Source organism: Vanellus vanellus, assembly GCF_965231255.1.
Source record: "Vanellus vanellus genome assembly, chromosome: Z".
In the NCBI taxonomy this organism is placed as follows: Eukaryota; Metazoa; Chordata; class Aves; order Charadriiformes; family Charadriidae; genus Vanellus; species Vanellus vanellus.
Genome location: NC_138908.1, coordinates 69,048,997 through 69,064,506, shown reverse-complemented (window position 1 = coordinate 69,064,506; position 15,510 = coordinate 69,048,997). Strand labels below are relative to the sequence as shown.

The following is a 15,510-nucleotide window of genomic DNA, read 5'->3' as shown; positions in this document are numbered from 1 at the left end:
TTCCCAGGGGATTGCTTTCTTTCTGGATTAGTAGCACTGGTGCTGTTGCTGTGCTGATACTGCTGACACGTCCTCCTCTCGTACCCCCCCGGAGACGTTGCAACTCCAGAGCATTATGAAATGCAGCCTTGGTAAAACTGGTTGCCCAATGCCTCAAATTGAAAGCTTCTGTATTTTGACTGCTTTATTACTTCATTCCTGCTGACCTCAGTGTATTAACACACTATTACCAATGGCAGTGTGTATGCCCATGGTATCTCAATGCCGTACGTAAGAAGTCATTACGAAACTCCTCATTACCAATTTGTGGAAGTTAATAGATGAAGTATGTGATAAATTGAAGAAGGAATAAAACCGGACAGAGTTAGGAAGAAAGTTGTTGTTTATGTTGTTTTTCAAGTATCTTAAGCTTGGGGTTATTCCCTCTAGCAGTCAAAAACTGCAGGAGTATCAAACGTGTCAGAGGCCATGTAGGGTGAAATTGTGTTTTGGTTAGTGGTACTGTTAAATGGGATCACTTAATTCCCAGCTACTATCAAAAGCAGATTTGGGTACGAAAGATGATTGGAATATATACAAAAAAAGATTGAAGCCTATTGTTTAAAAGCATAACTGTAAAGTAATTATTTTATATTGGATCCTGCTGCTTGTGTATAAAAGAAATGAAAGTATTGACTGAGCTTCTCATGAAGCCTGCCTAAGGCAGCTCTGCAAGTCTGTGTGTAGGCACCTAAAAAATCCATCCATGGGAAACAGCTGCCACTTGTTCCTTCTTAAAAAACTGGCCTCTTGACCTTGATACTATAATTGAAAAAATAAACTTGGCCAAAATAAGTATTTAATGAATGGTTGTAAGCCACTGAAATATTGACATTGGATATGACAGTATTTACCTTAAAGTAGTACCTCTGTTTTCTCTATTTTCCTTCATGCATGTAGCTTTGAGTGAAGTGGCATTTGCTCTTTACAGAATATTGTAAATTAATTCAGTTCTGCAGAGCAGTATTGGGGATTATTGTACAGTAAGTACCTAAGTCCAGTTATTTGTATTTAATTGCATATGAAGCTTGATTCTTATGTTTATAATATTGCCACAGTTTTGAAAATCCTATGTTTGTGAAAGTGATATGCTGTATTTATGCTGTGCTTCCTCTGCCCTGAAAACTGTCATATCCCTTTGCTATGTTATATGCTGAGCCACACCAAGCCATCTGCTAATGCAATATTGTTAATGAACGGTGACACAGAGAGACTGTTGCCAGGTATGGTGTGGGTTTTTTTTTTAAATGTTGCACATGTATAATCAACACTGTTCAGTCAAATGTACTATTGAGCTGATCAGCTGTTAGAAGCTCTGCATGATATGAACTGACACCACCACAAATAAATGGTTAGATTTGAGCATAAATTGCCTCTGCAGATGTGCACCAACTTCATCCTTTCTGTATGTTTTCAAGAGTAGAGGGAGTCATTTATTCTCAGGGAAAACAATTTTCCCTTAGGTAAACTCTTATTAATTATAACAAGCCCATGGAAGCCTCAGATACCTTTTCTTCTTGATGATTGTGTAGGCCCAAACCCATCCTGCCTTATGAAGAAGCCATGTTTTATGGTTTCTTTCATTTTGTGGCTCTTCATGAATCCCTCTCATGTCACACTCACGGAAGAGAAAAGCTTGGAAGCCTGAGCCCCTGGACCGTGCTTGAAACACTTGGTAGGTGCTGAGATGGCTGGAGCACAAGGGTCTCAACCGGGACAAACAAGAGAAGGCCAGAAAATGAAGGATGATTGTCCTTTTAATTCACTTTATGCCATTGTTAAATCACTAACTTCCATTAACTCAGGATCTCCTGGGAGGAGGAATTTTTAAGGGCAGAGCAAGGCTTCTGTGGAGCCATAAAAATAGAGAAAGGACGAGGTGATCTGGTTTTATAGGACTGCAGAACTCGAAGCTTACTGTGTTACTGTGAAGTTTACTGTGTAAACCCGTGCTCCAGGAGCCGAGATCATAATGCTCCAATCCTGGTGTGAGGCTGGGAAAGGAACTTTGCACTGTTTACCTGTGTCTTTGTCAATATTTTCTTTAAGGTTTAACGCCATCAGAACATTAAAATTTGAATGGTCAGTGCTATCTCTGCTCTGTTACACAAAGAGAAAGGTGGCATTGATTCAGGCCCACAGAGTAATTTGTACATCTGTAACAACATAGGAAGAATTGTAAACCTGCAGAAAGAAGAGAAATGTGACCATCACTTATGTCAATGCTCTTATTTACAAATTTATTCAGAGGAAACTCTTTCAGGAACTCACATTATCATCTTTCTTGTGATCTTTCCTTTTAAAATTCACTGCAAGCTATGGAACACAGAACACAGAACAAATTTTCTTTGGAAATCTCTCCATAAAAACATCTCATAATTTTTTCTAAAACTTCAAAATAGTATCTTTCTCAATGGGTCTTGGTCAAAACCAGGAAGCAGGCAAAAAAAGAATTGTGTACAATATGAAAAACAGCATTTAAACCAGAAAAATTATGATGGTGCTTATTCTGAAGTAAAAAAATGTATTTCAGGTGTTACTGAAAACAATCTAAAATGTTACTAATTCATGAGAAGGGATAAAATAAGTATTTCTTTCAGCAATAGAAATGCTATTATGTTAAAAATGTTAAAGGCGTTGGAGAACTGTAATGTGGTGCCACTAATTTAAGAAGTTCCACTTTTTCTGTCCTATTACATTAGTTCAGGACTTGAGTTATCAATATGATCAGTAACTGTATTTAATATCAGCTCTTATTGCAATCATGTGACTGTCAAAGTTAGACGTATCCTGGGTCTGATCTTTCTCATCTGGTTTTATTTCCATATAAATAAAATCGAGTAAATAAAGATCTTCTCTATATTGTGTTTACGCAGATGATACATTTAGAAGAAGACGAGATGTCTTGAGTTAAATAATCCCTCCTCCCTCCAACTTTAACAGAACTAGTCATGGCTGAATGAAACAAGGCAGCAAACAAGTCTGCCATCTTATCTTCATGACACTTTATTTTTTCTTTCTTTTATGAATGCCTGCCATTTGTTCCCATTTAACAAGCAGGTGTGTCATGCAAGCAAACCTTTCAAAGAAGTTTTGGTTCTCTTTTTTAGAGGACTTGCAGTATTAGTAACGTCACAATTGTTTTGGTTTTTTTTTTTTCCCAAATGTGTGTTCTGCCTTTCACAGGGATCTCATTAAATTTCTCTGACTTCCTTGAAAACAAGCAACTCAGGTGGTTTGTGGGAGACACTTTTCTTCCAGATAAACTACACAAGCCAGGATGAATCATAAACATCTTTCCCTCGGCAGAAATCACAGCTTTAGCATTGGTGCCCACGAATCGGTACCAGACCCTGCAGCATGTCAAAAGATAGGGAGAATGGTGTAATTAAGAGATGTGGCAATGGTGACATTTGATATTTCTGAACTGTAGAGAAATGGCTTCATGAAGGAAAAGGGTGGAAGTGTCTGCTGTAACATGTCTTCAAATGATTTTTTGCATGATAAAGCTATAGAAAGTGATCTATAAAACACAACTTTCCCCTCTAAGTTTCCAGAATTCATTTCTCATTCCCTAGCTGCTCCTTCTTTCTTTATTTAAGCAGCGAATGTTTGGAGCCACTTGTCCAAGACAAAATTGTGAAAAGCAATTTGTAATTCTGTTGCCTTCTGCGGTGTACTCAGTTTCATATGTTGCTCCTTTAGGTATACAAGGTGTATTAATCTCTTGTATTTCCTAAAGCTTTTTCTTGGAAATGAACTTTTAACCTTCCCATGTATTAATATTTTACCTATGTGTGACTTCACTTTACCTGATAATGACTTCATATCATGCAGATACATTAAACTAGAGAATATTGCTTTGTGTTGCTCCAGGTAAGTACTTACAGTAGTGGGAAAATAAAATTCAGTGCTTTCCACTCTGGATTGCACAGTAGACTGAAATAAGCAGATCCTGCCTGCTATTTTCAAGGAAAGAGATCTGTGACCTTTTCTAAGAAATGGACTTCTTTTTTTGAAAGGATTATTATCAAAGGCTATGTCTGCTCCAAGGAGGAGAGAGAATGGGGCTGCTGTCGTTCTAAGGTTAAAGTACTTTCTTCCCTGTAGTCTGGGTGCTTCGTTGCCCCCCGGTGTTCAATGACATTATAGCACTTCTCCGGGGAGTGGAAGCTGCCTTTCCTTGCACTGCTTTCTGAACACGGTCCTGTCCCTCTCTGCTTCATCTTACTCTGAAGTTCCCTTATAGTGATGCACTGCTGCAATTCAGTTCTCTTTTTTTTATGCGTAGACAACAAAGGAAAGTTGCTTGTGACTAGCTGTAACCCAGCTGCATAGCGCCAAAGAAGACACTGCAATGTGGACACATGGTGGTAGGAGCCCACCAAGGACATGCACCAAACTCATGGTAGAATCTGGCCTTCAAAACTTTCAGTGCCAAGGCTGAGAGTCAATCCTGTAGTACAGCTGTCCCCCATTTGTTTTACAGATGGATTTTGGTTGCATTTGTTCCCAACAAGTGAGGTGCATCAGGAGGCAGGGACAGCGGTTACCACGCATAGAAAAGATGATAAGCACCTCTGTTTTCAGGGCCCCTCTGCTCATCAGGTGCTGAAGAGGAGAGGGAAAAATAGCAGAATGGTGGGGTCTAAGGAATGACATGAAGGAAAGAAAATGGTTCTGGCAGAGATGCCTTCTGTTAAAGGCTGGGAGCACTAGCCTGGAGATGCATGGCTGGCAGATCACCGCGTAAGTGCAAATGTATCTCAAATGATTTGTTTTGCTTTTCAACATTCAGATATGTTTTTTTTCTTCTTAAATAAAATAAATGCCATCTTGCAACACAATTTGCAATACAATTCCAATGATTTTGAGGGCTGAAGTACTTGTTTAATAAGTTCTGAAATTCCAACGTAACACCCAATCTCATTAAGTAGACCTTTAAGAAATATATCCCAAATGTTGTTAGATTACCATAGCATTGCAACACATGGCAAAAAAACAGCTGTTGGAACTATGGTCTCTCTCTCTGAGAGAGACATGGCACTTTATCAAAGGATGTTGTTCTATTCTGCACAGGAATTTTGGATTTTGGAATATTTTACTTTGAATGACTTTATATCACGTGTGCTCAAAATTCAAGTTTTCAGTCTACATCTCTGAAAATGGAATCCCAAATCTGAAATTCAAACTAGATTCTTCTTTTCACTACTTATGATTGCCTGTAGAGGTTGAGCAGCTATTTAATATAGTGCTGTAGGATCATTGTTACCTTCAGTTCAGGAGCTTATAGGTAGCTCTCTACCTCTACATGCATGGGACAGAAGAGTGTATTTCCTCTGAGCCCCCTCAGCTTTTCAGCAGAAATAAAAAGCAGTAAAACCATTTTTTTAAACCTGTTTATGACCATAAACATATAATAGATGATTTGAAATACACAGTAGGAGATGATTTGAGGGCATAAAATTTCAGAGGTTTTTCAGAATAAATGTCAAGCAAGATAGGTGTGCTAATTCTACGGTATTGGAACAAAGACTTATTCATAACAATTTACTTGCCATCACAGAATCACACAGAAGCACAGAATAGTTGTGGTTGCCTCTGGAGGTGACCTAGTTTAAGCCCTCTGCTCAGCACAGTCGCTAAAGCAGGCTGGTCAGGCCATGTCGAGTCAGATTCTGAGCATCTCCAAAGACAGAGACTCCACAACCTCTCTGGGCAACCTGTTCCAGTGATGGAGCACACTGACCATGAAAAAGGTGTTTTTTCTTATGTTTAGATGAAATTTATTGAATTTCAGTTTGTGCCTATTGCTTCTTGTCCATTCCCTGGACAACACTCCAAAGTCTAGTTCCACCTTCTTTAACTCTCACGTCCATCAGGTATTTACACATTTTGATCAGATCCTCCTTCTCAGCTCCAGGCTGAACAACCCCAGCTTTGTCAGCCTCTCCTTGCATAGCAGGTGCTCCAAGCCTTCCATCATACTGAAACCTCTCCAGTAAGTTCATCTCTCTCTTGTGCTGGGCAGCCCAGAACTGGACACAGCATCCGAACTGTGGCCTCACCAGGCTAAGCAGAGGGGAAGGGTCACCTCCCTTGATCTGCCTGCTACGCTCTACCTAATAGAGCCCAGGATGCTGTTGGCTGCCTTTGCTGCAAGGGCACATTGCTGGCTCATATTCACCTTGTCACAGAAACACAGAATGGCGGGGGTTGGAAAGGACCTTCAGAGATCATCTAGTCCAACCCCCCTGCCAAAGCAGGTTCACCTACAGCAGCTTGGACAGGAATACATCCAGGCAGGTTTTGAATATCTCCAGAGAAGGAGACTCCACAGCCTCTCTGGGCAGCCTGTGCCAGTGCTCTGCCACCCTCAAAGTAAAGAAGTTTTTCCTCATGTTGAGATGGAATTTCCTGTGTTGTAGTTTGTGCCCGTTGCCCCTTGTCCTGTTGCTGGGCACCACTGAAAAGAGTCTGGCCCCATCCTCTTGACACCCGCCCTTTAGATATTTATAAGCATTGATGAGGTCCCCTCTAAGTCTTCTCCAGGCTAAACAGACCCAGGTCTCTCAGGCTTTCCTCATAAGAGAGGTGCTCCTGTCCCCTGATGATCTTCGTAGCCCTCCACTGGACTCTCTCCACTAGTTCCTTGTCTTTCTTGAAGTGGGGACCCCAGAACTGGACACAGTACTCCAGATGTGGCCTCACCAGGGCAGAGCAGAGTGGGAGGATGACCTCCCTTGATCTGCTGGCCATGCTTTATTTAATGCACCTGTGGAATGATTACTAAAAATGATCAATAATACAGCATCGTTCACGCATTAAGGAAAGGTATAAAATCAAAAGGCTTCTAGGGTAAAAATACAGCTGCAGCTGCTATGTGAAGAATCCGCTACATCTGCGATTCCCTGTACAATATTGCTTGCAAAACAACATGGGGAGTGGAGTGGGGTGGAGACTCCAAGGCCAAACCCTGTGATAATCCAGAAAACATGGGAACAAGATGGCACCACAGATGAAAAACAGTTCAAAGGATGGGGCAGGGTGGAGACACCACAGCTAAAACTCTGTGATAAACTGGGAACTTGAGGACCAAATGGAACCCTCGAAGAACTGATAAACTGCCCACTTGTTACCCTGAGCCAACAATCTGTCATTTTTTTAATGAAATGCTGTCCTTTAGTCAACTTTGCTCTTTATAGAGCCATTATAATAACAAAACACACCTCCATCCCAAAGGCTACCCGCCTCCAAGGTGTGACCACTCCTCCTTGAGTCTGCACCCTGAGTTTTTCATAAGCTATACCTTTAAATGTGAGGCAAAGAAATTTTACACCAATCATAAAGAAAGTATTTATGACTAGAGTCACTCAAACTCCACCTTGAAGATAAAAAGTAGTATAAAAATAGCCCAAGAAAAGGGGGATGTGAGGGAAGACACCATCGTGGGCTTCTGGGACCAGTCGACGGGCTGACCCTCTCTTCCCCCCCCATAAGGACACTTGCGGGTAAGATCCGAACACTTGGCTATACCAAGTGCTTCCCTGGGAAACTTAGAAATTTCTATATAGAGTGGTTTTATAACTTAGCGCTTTTGTAACCGAGCTATATTGCTAGCATCTTTGGTATTCACATGTGCTTTGCAGACAGTCACTATCACCAGCAATCCAAAAGAACTTGTGTATCTGTTGTTTAAATAAACTGTACTGTGTAGGCATCTAGTCGTTTGGGTTTCTCAGTGAATGCGACCCAAGTGAGGCCGTCTTAGTTCATGAGCACGACTGGTCTGAAGGTGCAGCCTGCTGTTAGTGTATCCAGAACCATAACAGTTTAATATATTAAACATGCCTGGAGTGATCATGGTGAATTGGGCATCTCTCAGTATTTAAACTTAGCCGCACCTAGCCTCCCACCTCGGTTAGGAGAGTTAGAACGCAAGGGCGTTTATTATCTGCCAAAACTACTTTGCCCCCTTAATGCAATAGCACCCCAGGATACCATTGGCCTTTTTGGCCACAAGGGCACATTGCTGGCTTATGGTCAACTTGTTGCCGTGGTGTCTCTCTGCAGAGCCACCAGGATCCCCAGATGGCTTTCCAGCCAATAGGCCCCCAGCCTTACTGCTGCTGGGAGTTATCTGCTCCCAGGTAAAGGACTTTGTGTTTCTCTTTGTTGAACTGCCTGGGGTTCCTGACAGCCCATTTCTCCAGCCCATTGAGGACCCTCTGAATGGTGGCCCAACCCTCTGGTGTATCAGCCACTATTCTCACTTTTGTATCATTTGCAAACCTGCTGGGGTGCACGCTGTCCCATCATCCAGCTCATTAGTGATATTGAATAGAACTGTCCTCAGCACTGAACTCTGGGGCACACCGCTGGTCACTGCCCTCCCGCTGGACTTTGTGCTGCTAATCATGACCCTTTAAGCCTGGCAGTTCAGCCAGTTTCAATCCAGCTCACTTTCCACTTATCTTGTCCATTCTTTATTGGTTTGTCTATGGGGATGTCATGGAAGAAAGCACTAAAACCTTGTTTAAATCAAGATAAACAACATCCACTGCTCTCCCCTCACCCACCAAGCCAGTTGTCTCACCACAGAAGGTTACCAGCTTGGCCAGATGTGTTTTCCCCATTGTCTTAATTCTGGCCAATTGTCGGTAGCTATGAATTGCTAGCAACTTTATTATCTCAGTTTTAGGATTTGGCCTGAAGTGAAAATTGATGGTATTTGATTTTCAGACTTCTTGTCTAAGCTGATCGGAGACTTTTTCATGACTACAAAGAGAAAGAAGTAATTTTTCCGCAAAATTCCAGTTTTATCCAACATTAGTTTAGATGTCACTTCTGAAATAAAGTAGAAATATTCATTGAACTATGGTGCTAGATGTCAGTATTGAATAGTTAATTTGATCATTGTGCAATGAGTGTACTCATTCAGTTGGTCTGTGCAGGGAACAACACAGGTCCTTGGAGAAATAGTATCTTATCAACCCAAGGAAAGGATGAGTCAGGGAAAGAGTAAGCTACATTTATTTTGTTATTTCCCTCACTGAATAATCTGCAATCTTAGCGTTCTGTTAACCGTAACTTTCTGTCAGCCCCGCCCAAGCAGGTAGGTCAAGGTTTCAAAAAACTTGCATGACTAAATAAATTGTTTCCGTTTCAAGGCAGGGTTTTGGCCCAATTTGCTCAGGTGTCCTGTGAGCGTATTTTACAATTAGTATTTTGGGAAGGACCCTGAGGCTATGCACTATAGGCTGAGAAACCTGCACACGTGTAGGATTTGAAAGATCCAGTTCTAAGAAAAACAGCTCTCTGCAACTAGGGAACATGTCTAAGGCATGTTACCAGCTGCACTTTAGCAAAGGAACGAGTTAAGTGGCTGTCCAGCCTTTTCTTGCAGACTTTTGTCTCAACCACTGCTGCACGGATGCCGAGAATGTACCTGGAGGAGATTCTTATAACTGCTTAATCATGATAAAAAGATATTGTCAATAACCCCTTCTGAATGTATTAATCAGAATTCTCTTTTGAAGCAGGAGATAAATAACACTCACTAAAAATTGGTGATCCAAGCTCCCGGTCTAATGTCCTCGAGCTGCACTGCATCCATACCTATGCCTGCTCAAGCTCAGGAATACCGATTAGATCAGAGCTTCTGCACAGACACTCAATTGAATAATCAAGTTTTAAAGCAGACAGTCATGAACAGGAATGAAGGGGACTGGATTTTTTTTTATTGCTAAAGTGAGTGCCAAAATAACTCAAAGAGAAAGTGAAGCAATATTTCTACTGAAGAGGCATTTCAAAGGCAAACCTGTAATTGGAGGTTGTTATTACATTAAGAGCTTGGTTAGTTATTTTATGGTGCGGGGGAGGGGGTGGCGGGGGGAGGAGGAGAAGATATTTAAAAGTCCTTAGGCAATCAAAGTTGGTGCTTAATGTGAATATCTGGGCTTCAAAGGTTCTTTCAGTTTGTCACTAGATGTCAGCCTGTACCTTCGGGTCCCTACTGCTCTGCAGCAATATGCACCTCTCTACCAGCACCCCACCAAGAATCTCCAATAGAAGACTGGCCACAAAAATCTCATAAAGAACTCTGTAAGTATTGTTTTGTATCCTTCAGCTGTGTTTATTTTAGTCCATGAAAAGGCAATTGTTACAAATGAAGACATGAACATTTGAAGGAAACAGGAGTGGTTTTGAAGAGTCTTGTGCTGATTACTTAGGAAACCCCCAGATAAGCAGTAGGATTTGTTGTTGTTAACATGTCAAAGCTGAAGCTAGAAAGACCCTCTGCTCAGGCCACAGGCCTGATCCTGCATGCACACTCAGAGCAACTGCTCCTTCCTTGCAATGCCCAGGCTGGTGCTCCTGCCCATGCAACACAGAGCCCAAATTTCATGCACTGATAGTTGGGACTTGCAGAACATGTGAAGCAAAATTTCTCTCTGCTCATGCACAGCTAGGGCAGTGTTCTTTGGCTATGCTGGACACGCACTGACCCGCTCAGCCTGAACTGCCAGTCTGGCCTACAACAACATTTGGCCAATTGTGGATGGGTTGTGCCTCTTTTGAATGGCAGATCCATCACCTACATCTGGTGGATCAGTGGCTTAAGAGAGGCCTGCACTCTAAGTCCATAGTCCAGTCCCTACACAACCAAGGCATTTTCCTATTTGGGTGATCTGCCAAATGTGTGGTTTTTATGTCTTTAGTGGTCAGATACCTGGGGCTTCCTCTGAGCATGGTATCTTGCTAGTATTCTGGGCTACCTATAGGATGTTCTGAACATCACCTATTTTACTGTGCTGTTTTGCTGGCATAAAATTATGTCTACATTGACATCCACAAAAGCACATGGGTTTTGTCATGCTGAGCACCACAGAGGATGTCTTTTAGGCAATTTGCTATCTACTGAAATTCATAGTTACGTTTTAGACACTCAGATAGCTTTTTATGTAATGCACAAGAACATTTAAGCATCAGGATAGGGATTAAAATTCCAGCAAGCCAAGCAAGAAACTATGCTGTTCAAAAGCAAACACTAAGAAGAGAGTCTGGCTTTGAGATTCACCCCCTCTTCTTAATTTAGGTACTTCCTTCTGGCCTATACAGACACGGTTAGATCTCTTGGAACTCTGGAGTTAAGTGTTCCTGGTATTCTTTCCTCACACACAAATGTGGCATTCTTCATCTGCTAGCGCAGACATTAGGGCTTTCTCCCAAAACATGTGAGACACAAATACATTTCTTGCAAATCCTTTCACACATTAGGCTGCTAGATTTCTAGGTCTAGAAAGCTCTCAGGCTCTTGCATGGCATACTGAAACTTTAATTGAACCAGGACCTGGGAGCAAGTTAATCACTGTTCTTGGAAAGGGGAGACCTAGAATCCAGACCTAGATCCAATTTCTCTTCTGTATTTACAAGGATGAAAAATCTTGGCACTGCCTCTTTGGTGTGCACACTCTAATCACTATGCTTCAAAGTAGTGTTCAAGGGCTTGCGTTCCCTTTATGATCCAGCAATGCTGAGCAACTCATGCAACAAGGAAGTATTTCAAGCCAGAGGGTTTCAGCACATTCACTGAGTTCCCTAGGCTATGGGGAAAATCTCTGCTTACTTATTTAGTGTTTCAAAAGGGAAGAGGAAGGAACATAATCTGCACATGCATTGAAGGTGGGACAGGAGAAGCATATCTAGACATAGATGCAAAGGAATCAGGGGAATGAGTTAAGTTTACAGCCCCTTCTAACTTAGTGTGGTCTGGCACGAGGTGTTCTGTGTTGAGATGCACAGCTGCATCTCTCGCTTAGGATACACACTGTGGCCAGTCCTGACTGAGAGATCCCCATGCAGCACAGAGATAAATGCTACAGACTTAAGCAGATTTAGGCATGCTCAGGAGCAGACTTCTAGGCACAAAAAAATTTACTAGAAAAAACTTTAAGTACCTATAGACTTCAGCTGGCAGCCAAGTCAGGATTTAGGAACTTAGAGGGGCAGTTGTACAGTACTTAGATGCTCAAGTTCTTCTGTGGATATATCCGATTTCTTCAGAGTCTTTGCATCTGTATAAGTATGTTCACCAACTGCCAGCTCACTTCTGCTATTCTTCTCCAGGCACCTCTATCTTCCCAGTTAGCAAGCGCCCAAGGCTGTAGTAGCAGTCTCTTCTGCCTTGCAAAAACAGAACAGCTTCTCCTTACAAGTAGCAGAACCAGCTGCTTCCAAACCAAACCTGAATTTTACAACAGGAGTTACCAACATGTACAGTAAACCCAACAGAGTCTGCAAAGCATAATTGCCACTAACAGCATTGCAATTTTCTCTGGACAGAAATAGCAAGTTTGCTCCACATCAGTACTTAGAGGTGACAAACAACCCTCTGAAGAAATGCTTTTTTAGCAGAGTCAGGCAGATGTTGGAGTTAGGCTGCATAGGAAAGGGCTGGAAATAGAGAGGAGTTTTGAATATTGTATTTATATATTCATCCCATATGCAGTATTGGGGATTAACAAACTGGTGTTTTGACAACAAAACCAGAACTGTTGCATTTTTCCATATTTTAAAAGAAATATTTTGACCTTTTCATTTTAAATTATTTTTTCCTCATAATTTAAAAAAAATATTTTATAAAGTAAATATATAACCTTACCATAAAAAGTTTCACAGCTTAAAATTACACTTTTTTCATCCCCTTAAAAGTTCATTTCAGATCAACATCAAATTATTCCCAGATGTTTCTCTGGAACATGGGCTGGGACAGGCATTGTCCCTGCCTTTCCCCAGGGTGTGAGAGCACTGAACTACAGGCTCTAGGGCTGCTCACACCAGAGGAATTGGAGTTAATTGAAACACTGGCAAGTATCAGTGAAGACCCTTAACAAACACTTTGGCAGAACAAAAACCTTTGTGCTTGGTTTTAGCTGAACCCAGAAGCATCCCAGAGCAAGCAGCTTGAAGTGACTATGATTTGTTTCTTTTTCCCATTTTTATTTACGGTTGTGCTGATTTTCTGGAGTGAAATACAGTGTGAAGCCCAGCAAGAACAAAGCCTGCAGCCTCAGTGCCCTGGGAGAGATGCCTGCCTTGCCACACACGGTTTGGAGCTGTGGGTTTCCAGCAGCCTGGAGAGAGGCTGGGGAACACGATGCTGGAGGGCTCACACCCTCCCCTCCAAATCCAGACAAAGCAACACCTCTCCATGAAGCTGCAAGTCCTGTCCTTGGGTTTCTCCTTGGCTGTTTGGGCTGCTCCGTATTCTGGCAGCAGCAGAGGGGATGAGAGGAGCTGGAAAAGCAGATCCTGCAGAGAGACAGAGGGGAGCTCATTGCTTCTTTTCCCCTCTCTTTCCTGGGTCCCTACGAAAGGGGAGAAGGGCCAAGCCTGAAGAAGCAGGAGCCTTGTACCCACTTGTCTTGGCTGTTCCCATCAGGGCAGGTGTAAAATAGGACATAGGCTGCCTGATCCCTGTGCCATCACTGGAGCCTGGGGAGCAGTGATGGCAGCCGGGCTGGCATTATTTACAATGCCATGCAGCAGTAAGAAAACATCCCAGCTCCCTCCCCCGCCACAAACACACACACAGGGGTAGGAGGGCTGCTAGCCCCTTGCTGCTTGCACCTCCAGGTTGGGGGGACAAAGCTGAGGCCTCCCAGCCTCGCTCTGCCCCATCCACCCTCTCCTCCCTACTGTGCCCTGAACATCCTGCATCCTCCCTGAGTCCTGTCACCCTCACCAGTTCCTCTTCCCAAGAAGAGGTACAAGCACTAAAAAACATCTCCTAGAGACACCCCAGTACCCAGTGCACCACCACTGCCTCCTCCTACTCCTGTTCTCCAGTCCAGGGGACATTTTCAAGACAATAATTTCCACCAACAAGTTTCCAAGGGGGGGTCACAACCCCAAAAGAACATCTCTTACACAGAAGCCATCCTTCACCCATCCCTCCTCCCTTTGTCCCTACCAGGCATTCAATACCCTAGGGCCACATCTTGCACAGACCCCACAGTCCCACCCCCCAGAGCCCTCTGCTCGTCTCAACAATGCTGCTCCATGGAGCTAGCAGGCAGCAGGTCATAGCGGCTGCTGTACATCACCACCCCAGGGGGGTAGTATGCCACATCCGGCTGGACGGTTGCAGCAGGGGAAGAAGCAGTGATAGGGTGGACAGGCACCAAGGCATGCAGGGCCTGCTCCTCCTGCTCAGGCTTGGTGGTGTCAGTGAAAGGGCGCATGGTGGTGAGAGAAGGTGAGGTGATCCTCCAGAGGAGGCTCTTCAGTGCCTTGCGAAACTCCCTGCGCATGAGGCAGTAGAGAACGGGATTGAGGCAGCTGTTGGAGTGTGCCAGGCACACGCTGATGGGGAAGAGGTACACTTGGGAGAGGAAGTACTCAGTACTGAAGTGCACTACGTTGAGTTTGATGAGGATACCCCACGTTGTGAGAGCTTGGTTAGGCAGCCAGCACAAGAAGAAAGACAGCACAACAATGGACACTGACTTAGTCACTTTGGAGCGGCGCTTGGTGCTGGGGCCGCTGCAGCTGCTGCCAACATGCTTGTCACTGATGAAGCGCACCAGGAGCAAGTAGCAGAGGCTGATGATGGCCAGCGGCACCACGAAGCCCAGCAGCACCTTCTGGATGTGGTACAGACCTAGCCAGAACTGGGCATTGCTGCCTCGGCCCTCAGGGAACTTGACAAGGCAGAGCACGTCATCAAAGACAGTGGCAGTGGTGGAAAAAATGGCATGAGGCAGAGAAGCCAGGATAGCTGACAGCCAGATGAGTGCACAAAGCCACTTGGCAGAGCAGCAGCCACCCAGTGGGTCACCTCGCCGCTGATTCTTCAAGGCTGAAGCAACAGAGCGGTATCGAGCCACACTCATGGCAGTGAGAAAGAAGACACTGGCATACATATTCATGGCTGTCACATATGAGACAATCTTACACATTGCCTTGCCGAAGAGCCAGTTGAAGTCCAGAGCATTCTCCACTGCCCAGAACGGCAAGGTCAGCACAAACTGGAAGTCAGTCACTGCCAAGCTGGTCACAAAGAGGTTGATCGAGGACTTTCTCCAGCCTTGTTTGCTTTTCATCAGGTAGAGCACCAGCAGGTTGCCCACCAGCCCCAGGGCGCACACCACGGAGTACACCAGCGAGATGACAATCCGCACCACATTGGAGCTGTCCCCCTGCATCCCATCTGCTCGCTCCAGGTTGATGTTCTTGAAGAGCTGCAGGAAGGACACATTGCTCCTGTTGCTCATCTGGGCGCCCTCCAGGAAACCCAGCGGCGCGTCCCAGGACTCCCAGTCCGCTCCTTCCTTCATGCCGGCGGTGGGCGAGCAGGCACCGCGCTCGCAGGGCTCCCCCATCCCATGCTAGGGAGGACGGCAGGTCCGCGGGAGCTTTCCCCGAGACCTCGGAGCCGGCAACGGTGAGCAGCTTCTTCGGCGGGAG

The 15,510-nt window shown here is 44.0% G+C and overlaps 1 protein-coding gene across 1 annotated transcript; it reads right to left on the bottom strand.

Moving 5' to 3' along the window:
* Positions 1–14,087: 14,087 nt before the first annotated feature.
* RXFP3 (relaxin family peptide receptor 3) lies at positions 14,088–15,425 on the bottom strand (the record flags this gene model as incomplete). Its single annotated transcript, XM_082497892.1, has 1 exon — positions 14,088–15,425. One exon carries the CDS (start codon positions 15,423–15,425, stop codon positions 14,088–14,090), a length of 1,338 nt encoding a protein of 445 aa, XP_082354018.1.
* Between the last annotated feature and the right edge of the window lie 85 nt (positions 15,426–15,510).